General features: G+C 39.5%; 1 protein-coding gene across 1 annotated transcript; it reads right to left on the minus strand.

Annotated features, from left to right (window-relative positions):
• Positions 1–315: 315 nt before the first annotated feature.
• Positions 316–8,991, minus strand: paxbp1 (PAX3 and PAX7 binding protein 1). The gene is made up of 9 exons (XM_037687387.1): positions 8,599–8,991; positions 8,298–8,420; positions 4,384–4,578; positions 3,883–4,104; positions 3,697–3,797; positions 2,356–2,579; positions 1,926–2,115; positions 946–1,086; positions 316–407 (listed from the first exon to the last, which is right to left on the minus strand). Exons 1-9 carry the CDS (start codon positions 8,885–8,887, stop codon positions 381–383), a joined length of 1,512 nt encoding a protein of 503 aa, XP_037543315.1. The 5' UTR covers positions 8,888–8,991; the 3' UTR covers positions 316–380.
• Between the last annotated feature and the right edge of the window lie 311 nt (positions 8,992–9,302).

Here is a 9,302-nt window from a genome sequence, read left to right on the forward strand (position 1 = left end):
GTGTTCAAATACTTACTTGCAGCAGTAACACACAAATAAATTATTTTAAAAATCATACATTGTGATTTCCAGATTTTTTTGATTTAGATTATGTCTCTCACAGTGGACATGCACCTAAGATGAAAATTTCAAAACCCTCCATGACTTCTAAGTGGGAGAACTTGCAAAGTCGCAGGGTGTTAAAATACTTATTTTCCTCACTGTAGCTGCAAACATCAATTTTTGTGAAGTACAAAAGGCCTTCATGCAAGCTGTGGCACAAGAAAAGCACAAGCAACTTTATTTGAACAAGAGAACTTCCTACCGTCGTGCTTCTCTTTCTGCTATCCTCCTCTGACGACTGGGCTCTTGGATTGCTGCTCGGTCTCGACCAAATGAGTCTAGATTAGGAGCCATGACAGCTTTATCTGCAAAAACAAGGATAAATGTTAAAACCAATACGTCTATGAAATCATTAAACCTATTTTTTTTTCCGGAATATACCAGCACACCACAAGAATAATCAAATTTAAAATAGCACAAAATGTTAGATAACAACATATACACTTGAAAAAAAAACTAACAAGCTATAATAAAGATTGAATCTTTCCCACCTCTTATATTTAACACTTTTTTCCGTTATATTTATTTTCTATTCACTTACCTGACTGTAACTTTAGTTACAGCACAAGTGTTAGACGGCAATCTCTACAGATCTGTTTCCACAGCTTTACTTTGTGGCTCATTAAACGAGCCAAGTTACAAACACCCAGCTGGGAGACTCAAACGGCTCCTTTAATAAAAACATTTCCAATCCACTCACCCACAAAAAAACCATGCCACTTAACAAGAATTATGCTTGCAAGGACACTAATGATGGCAGTATGGTTTAAAAAACTATCAAACGCACACACGTTCTCACACGTACAGAGAACTAACGAGGCCGTTCAAATAAATTATAAAAACCTTCAAGATGGACTGACTTGAAAGGCTTGCAAACTCCGACGATTCATCTTTAATATCATCCTGTCTTCTCTGGACAAGTCGCGAGGCCCGTTGTCTTAGTAACTGGTGCATGGCAGCCTCCAGCTCCAGGACAGCAGGCACCTGAAAAATATGATGCTTTTTGTGACCTTTGACCCAACAACAGCAGGACTCCGAGTCACTGGGATGTCTGGGATGCAGGAGGACTAAGAGGAAAATGATGGACAACACAACTCTGGACGCAAAATACTATTAGTGTCAGGTAAAAACAAACTGCATCATTAAAGAGTTGTGAACTTAAGATAGTAAATCAAATTAGAGGCCATGTTCAAAGCTGTTTACAGTGAATCCACTGGAGGGGCAGGTTTTTACCCAACACTGACAATAGTGCTCCAGACATGTTTACACTGTCATAAAAAGACGAAGTAAAGCAGAAAACGGTTTGTTAGTTTCATGAAGTTGTTAATCTGTTGCTGTGAGATCAAGACAACATTGACCTGTCTGCACATGTATATGACTGCACATGCAAACCAAGCTTGAGTCCAGTATTTAATCTCCCTTTGTCTGGACTCATCTTTATAAGACAGGACGTGTGGAAGGCTACTATTTCTTTTTTTTTTGCTCCAGTTATTTTCCATAAGTAACAATAAATCAATCACAAACAGAAATGACATTTGCATGTTGATATAACACAAGTTATTTCTCTTTAATGCAGTTGGGAAGAACATAAAGTGTGCTCCCGTCCTGAAAGGTCTGCACTCTCATAGCTTGGTTGAAATCGTATAACAGGACCTAAAAACAACAATGCTAATCGAAAAAACCTCTTCATGTCAAGTTACACTTCATTTAACATTTTATTACGAATGTTAGTTTGCAATCCGTTTAAAATTCACATCAAGTTCCCAGATCACAGACACAAAACAGCAAAGAGCTAATCAGACCACATTTAAATTCTCCCTTACCTTTTCACTGAAACACTCAAGCAAGTCTCCAACATACCCTCGCATCTCTTGCAAGAATTTATATTGATCTGCGTTATCATTGGATGAACCCTCCAGCTGCTGGATGGAACTTTCAGAGGCAGCTAGGTCTTCTTTAATCTGTTTGTAGCGATCAACATTTGCGTTGTGGCCTGCGTGCATTTGGGTGAGCCTGAAAGACAAATGACGAGGAGGAAACGACAAGAAAGGGTGTGTTAACTGGGGAGAGGATCAGAACTCAACCAACATGAACTATAAGAAAAAACATTTAGATTTTTAAATGCATCTGAGCCATTATATTTTGTGCCTCTCTTTTGTGTAGGTGTCTTTGCTGGGTCATCAGAACCACAGCACACTGAGGCAGCGCCGAGGACTGATAATTGGCGTTGCTTTGGTTTTCTACCCAACCTACCTATCCTGCAGGCGTTTCTTTACCAAATCAATGGACACTGGAGTTAGATCACAAAGTGGGGCTCCATACTGAACAGAGCCATTATCAGAGGTGTCTGGCATCTTGCCAGTCTGAGGAGCCACTGCACTGTAGGGGAAAGGCATGGTGTAGGAGGAACCAAAGGGCTGGGTCTCATAGCTGTTTTGGTAGTAGACCGTGGTGTCCTCTGGTTGACTGCTTTGAACCTATGTAACCAAAACAAGAAAAATGTTGTTTTACAGCCATGATTAACAAAACTGCTACTGTTCAACTATAACTAAGAGTTAAATATATAACAACCAATCTGTCATCAAAAATAATATTTTAAAGAAACAAGGATGAAAAAGACCTTAAAGGAATCTTTCCCTGGCTTGTTAGCATTCGATGCTTAACATGTACAAGATAAAATGGGAAAAAGAGAAGAGAAACTTTATCATCTAGATCAGGGGTCTGCAATCTGCGGCTCTGGGGCCACATGTGGCTCTTTAGTCCCTCCACAGTGGCTCGTTCAAACTTTGACAAAAACTAACCTCAAACTGAATTTTATAGGATCTTATACCCACAACAACAAATAAATAGTTTTAGCAATTTTCCTGTCATTTCCTTTGCAAATATGTGGATACTAGTAACAATACATAGAGTAAATTATACTCCCTTTAACTTTATGCTTAATTTCTTCAAAATAGGATACGCAATTTCGTCACAATAAATAAATAAATCACATGCCTGCACAATTAATCGTTTTAGTAATAAAATAAAATAAAAAAAAGACAAAAATAATATATATTTTTTTCTTTACAAGAATCCAGTCTTTCGTGTTGGACTAGTAACCTGTCCAGGGTGTCCCTCGCCTCTTCTCATACAGTGACTGCTGAATATGGGCACCAGTCCCCCATGACCCGAAAAGGAAGAAGCAGGTAAAGATGATGGATGGATGGAATCCAGTCTTTTATTTTGTCTCAAAATTTAAAAAAATATCAATAAATGTTACAATTTCACACCTACTGGCCAGAAAAGCCCCCTCTAATAAACTTAAAGTGGCCCACGGGCCACCAGTTGATAGTGTCAATCGTAGCTCTGGACATGTTTAATTTAGTGAATGAAGGGGCAGAAATGGCTCTTTTGATCATAAAGGTTGCAGACCTCTGATCTAGACTGACAAGTCTATTCAACCAGCTGTTTTTGTGACTGTTTAAATTCACATATTAAAGAAAAAAAAAATCTGTCACGTTAAAAATGCAAATACCGATTCCACAAGATCACTGGTTTTATTTCCAAAAGTCATTCACAAAAACGGAATACTTAAGATTCAGTCCGTCTTACCTGGGGTATGCTGATTCCTTTCCTAATCTGCTCTTGCTCCCAACGGCGCACCTCTTCATCGTGACCTGTATCCAGTGCTTCATCATCACTTCCCTCAATACCTGAGTAGAATCAAAGAGAAGTCCACATCACACAAGCAAACAACTGAAAGCACTGGAAAAGTCCACAAACCATGTAACATGTTACCTATCTCCTCAGCTATCTTCTGCCTCTGGGTTTTGTTCTTGACTCCACTAAAGCGAATCCTCTTTTCTTCCTCATCTTCGTCGTCGCTGCCATCTCTGTCCTCTTGTGCCAGACGTTTGTTTTGAGCTTCTGCCTCCATCAGAGGTGTCTCACCTCCCAGTTCTCTAGCCAGCTGGCGACGCTTTCTGGCAGCATGGATAAATGCTGCATCAGGGATTTCTCCTGAGGCAGAGAGACGCAGGTGTTTGTTGCTTGTTCATGCTAACGCAGTACAAGAAAGTCTCCCAGGATTGCAGGACATACATAGTAATAACAATAAGTAAGACTTAATCCTAAAATTAGATTTGGGATTTATTTTGAAAGTGTTAAAACATTCAAACTCATTGCCTTTTCCCATTACAAGCCACAGAAGTGCCGAGGTTTTTTTTTTACTACGCAAGTCAGCTGCACCACTGAGCAGTTTCCAGTCACTAAAAAGGGGGTTTAGTTTCTTTACATTACCTGGCTTTAAGCTGCCAAGGGAGGACAGTGTGCTGAAAGTGCTTCCCATGTTCTTGGTCCTTGATATTTGACCACCACGTGTCTCTTCTTCCTGCTCATCAGCACTATCCACCTCCATTTCCTCCTCGCCCTGTTCACTGCTCGCTCTGCTGAGAACTTCTTCTTTAATGGCAGCCAGAGGTTGAAATGAAGCGTCTGACAAAAATAATGCACACAATAGTCATGATCAAGAAGATTACTGATATTCTGCTTACAAATATGTCCAGCACAACTAATATGTTAAAACAGCTAAACTTTAAAGCATCAACAGCAAATCTTTAGTTTGACATTTGTTTGTCGATTTCTGGAGTTCTCATTGTTTCTATATAAAAACTAATCACAGTTTCTGCAGCCACACTTTACATCTCCTGAACTTGCTGATAATACTTAATAATAATGATAATAATAATTATAGCAGAAGCAAATCTTCTGACTGCAAATTGTACTACACCTAGAAGTTACCCAAGTACCCCTCACCCAAACCACACATTTGAGAGAATATTCCAGCATATAGGTCACTTCGCAAAGGTTTTCAGGTAAAGCGGAGTATACTATGTATGCGACCTTAATAAAAGTACACTGTACTGTGCGTACATGATCTTAATAAAAGTACACAGTATACTTCATGCTCAATAATCCAGGTAAAAATCCAGCAGAGTTAAGTCAGGTCCTCTGGACGTGTTGTTTGTGTTGAAATGTTTTGTCTGTCATCCAAAGGACTTCATCAGTCCAAGGAGCCACAACAAATACTGATACTGTGTACATGACCTTAGTAAAAGTACACAGTATAATTAATGCTCAATAATTCAGATAAAAATCCAACAAAGTTAAGTCAGGTCCTCGTGGACATGTTGTTTGTGTTGAAACACTTCGTCTTTCATCCAAAGGACTTCATCAGTCCAAGGAGCCATAACAAATACTGTTACTGTGTACATGACCTTAGTAAAAGTACATAGTACAGTGTGTACATGAACTTAGTAAAAGTACAAAGTATATTGAGTATATGACCTTTGTAAAAGTACACAGTATACTTTGGCACAGAAGAATCCATCCAGAGGACCTGATTTTACCTTGTTAGATACACAGTATAGAGTTTTCTAACGAAGTCCCATCATTAAAAAAAACTTTTCTCTAGTTTGCTTTTATGTCATTTCAATGTTTTCAATTGAGGGGTTATCTAGGGGTATATTTTAATAAATTATAGTACAGGAAGTCTTTTGCAAAGTATAAATTAACTTAAAATTACTTTGTTTGCCAGTCTGACACATTTCTTCCCTAAAATGTCCATTTTATTCAAAGAAATTATTATATTTACAGATTTCAGCTCATTTAATACTATTTATATTCATATTTGATCATTGTGAATAAATATTTCAATCTTGATCCAAGTGTCATGGAGGAAAAACTATCAAACAAAAAAGCTGATCATGAAATGGTTTAAAGTTTGCAATAAGAGCAGAAAAAAGTTGACAATGAATTTAAACTGTCTGCCAACATCAAAAGTTCATGCTCAATAAGTAAGCATGTACATGGCCTACAAGTAAACATATCTAACATCTTTACTTGTACTTTCTCAGTCTCCTTGTTTATCTGGGTAATAAAATACATACAAGTAAAGGTTATATCAAGTAATAATATTCTATTATATGATCATTATTAGGGAATATGAAATAACTGGCAGCAGTAGTAACAGTTTTTCCATCATGTGAGTCAAGTCAACTTTATTTATAGAGCACATTTAAAACAGAACCTGTTATCAAAGTGCTTAACAACAACAACAACAACAACAACAACAACAACAACAACAACAACAACCACCACCAATGAGTAAATTAAAGAGAAAAATATATAAACATATATATACAATACACTAATAATGATAATAACTGAAGAATTAATAAAACCATTTAAAACATAAGGTCACAGATTAAAAAACACTAGAACAATTTACACCGTATGAAATGCCTGAGAGAACAGATGTGTTTTTAGCAGGGATTTGAAGTGAGGAAGGGAGGTGGCCTGCCTGATGTTGGGGGGCAGGTTGTTCCACAGTTTGGGGCCCATGACTGAAAAAGCCCGATCTCCTCTGAGCTTCAGTCTTGTTTTTGGAGCAGCCAAAAGCAGCTGATCAGATGATCTCAGGGCCCGAGAGGGAATGTATGGTTCCAGAAGCTCAGAGAGGTAAAGGGGTGCGAGGCCATTTAGGCATTTGAAGGTCAGCAGAAGAATTTTAAAAACTATCCTCGTACGAACAGGGAGCCAGTGAAGGGAGGACAGAACCGGTGTAATATGTTCAGACCTACGAGTTCTGGTTAAAAGCCGAGCAGCAGCATTATGGACAAGCTGAAGATGTGAGATGGAGGCCTGGCTGATCCCAGCATACAGTGCGTTGCAATAGTCCAATCGGGTCGTGACAAAGGCGTGGACTAGTTTCTCAAGGTCGGGTCTGGACAATGGCTTGAGTTTAGCTACCTGTCTGAGTTGGAAGAAGCTTTTCTGCAGAACAGAGTTGATTTGTTTGTCAAACTTAACATCAGAGTCTAAAACCATCCCGAGATTTTTACCAGACTGCTTTAGATATGGCTGAAGAGAGACCAGGTTGACAGGATCAGTGGTGGCAGTTGAGCTAGGGCTAAAAACAATGACTTCGGTCTTGTCATTGTTAAAACTTAAGAAATTTGAAGCCATCCAGGCCCTAATGTCATCCAGACATTTTAACAGCGGGTGAATGGAGCAAACCCTTGCTGGTTTCACAGGCAGGTAGAGCTGGCAGTCATCAGCATAGCAATGGAATGAAAGACCATGTTTCCTCAGGATGGACCCCAGTGGGAGCAAATAAAGTGAGAACAGAAGGGGTTAAAGAATTGAACCCTGTGGGACCCCACATGAAAGAGGTAATGAGGCAGATACATTGTTACCAACCTTGACACAGAAGCTCCTGCCACTCAGGTATGAGCAGAACCATTCTAATGCAGCACCTGTGATCCCAACCCACTGTTCCAGCCGTGATATAAGGATACTGTGGTCAACAGTATCAAAAGCAGCAGTAAGGTCCAGGAGCACAAGTACCACAAATTGACCAGAATCGTTTAAGATCATAATATCGTTACAAACCCTTACTAATGCTGTTTCAGTGCTGTGGAGTTGCTTAAAACCAGACTGAAAAATTTTCAAGATTCTGTTCTCATTCAAAAACTTGTTTAATTGAATGAAAACTATTTTCTCCAGGATTTTGGACAGGAAGGGAAGTTTTGAGATTGGTCTGAAATTTGAGCAAGTCGAAGGGTTAAGTCCAGGTTTCTTAATTAACGGATGAACTACTGCATGTTTGAAAACATCGGGAACCACACTTGTCACAATACTACTATTTATAATAGTAAGAACAGAGGGTCCAATCATGGGTAGAACTTGTTTGAAAAACGATGCAGGAATGGGGTCAGCGGGGGAACCGGAGGGTTTCATCTGACCAACGACTTTGTTTAGAAATGGGAGTGAAATGGGTTCAAACTGTTTGAAGACAGCTGAGCAAGGGACAAAGACAGAAGGATCAGTTGTGGACTGGGGGGTGGATGACCTAACCAACTCTACCTTATCAGAAAAGTATCTGGTAAAGTCGTTGCAACATTGCTGATTTAATTTAATACCTTGAAACTGAAAGTTCTAATACTGTCAGAATCTGGTTCCAGTCCATGTCTAGTACAGATATGTAAAAAGTGGCCATATGTTGAGAACATGAGTCACAAAAACCTGCTTTATCCTCAGAAATATACTACAGTTAAAAACGTCCACACCATTAAATACATCTTCAACCCTGTTAGAGTGTATTTAAATATAATGCTCTCGATGATGTGAATTTAACTGATGTGAACTCTCACCTGTTTTGGTTTCTTGTGTGGTAGGTCCACCTTTCTTCAAATCCTCCTTGTATTCTTTCTTGAGCTGTTTAACAATCTTCTTGCTGTGATTGGGTTTCTTTACCCTGAACACCTCGGAGCAGTCTGTTGACACATAACCAAAACATATTAGTGGTAATTCTCAGATCCATCATGTGTACAGCATCTAAGTTTAGGCTGGCGGACACAAGAGTGATTCCTAATAAAAACGAAGTTTGTGTCATTAATAAACAACGTGTAGTAAAACGGATAACCTGCAGGTTAGCCATCTTAGCATCGTTACCTTCGTCATCGTCAAAACTCAGCAAACTGGCTTTCGTGGGCGGCAGGACAACTGGAACATCTTTAACCTTCTTCTCCTTCTTGACAGCTCTCATGTTGTTCGACAAAAAGCCGTTGCTGTAACTATTATCGGCGCTGCTCGGTGCTGCGGTGAAGCTGCAGGTCTCCATGAACGGGATTTCCACGACAGGCCCGAACGATGTGGGCGCCAGCGAATGGCTCTCCATCGGCTCCTCCTCGTCGGAATCATTCCTCCGTCGAAAGTTTGCTTTTTTCGCCCTTTTGAACATTATGTTTGTTTGGTAAAAGTAAAGACGCAATGTCAACGGGAGAACTGTATAAGCCCTTGCTTAGAAAAGAAAGCTATTATAGCCGCTCTGCGTGGCAGCCATTTTCTGTCAGAGGGGTGGGGCAACGTGACGTCAGACTGATGCTTCCCATTATGCCTATGATGCTGCCCCCTATTGGTCAAAATGAAAAGTGTAGTAAAGATCATGGTAAAGATCTTCAGTTTGTAATGACAGTTGACAAATCAATAACACAAATACTGTGCATTACCTTTTTCCACAGCAACTATACTGCAAAAGCTGCACCAATAAAATCCCGAGATACTATATTTGAACTCCTCTACTTGAGGCAGAACTTCACCCTTGCCTGGATGAGAGCAACCCGCCCTTTTCCGACTGAGAACCATGGTCTCAGATT

Source organism: Nematolebias whitei, chromosome 14 (assembly GCF_014905685.2).
Source record: "Nematolebias whitei isolate Nwh7 chromosome 14, NemWhi1, whole genome shotgun sequence".
Lineage (NCBI taxonomy): Eukaryota > Metazoa > Chordata > Actinopteri > Cyprinodontiformes > Rivulidae > Nematolebias > Nematolebias whitei.

Coding starts and splice junctions, on each gene's coding strand:
- paxbp1 (XM_037687387.1), bottom strand. CDS start 8,887: ATGTTCAAAAGGGCGAAAAAAGCAAACTTTCGACGGAGGAATGATTCC. Junction 4,105..4,383: donor CCTTGGCAGCTTAAAGCCAG/GTAATGTAAAGA, acceptor TCTCTGCCTCAG/GAGAAATCCCTGATGCAGCA. Junction 408..945: donor CAAGTCAGTCCATCTTGAAG/GTTTTTATAATT, acceptor TTGTTTTTGCAG/ATAAAGCTGTCATGGCTCCT.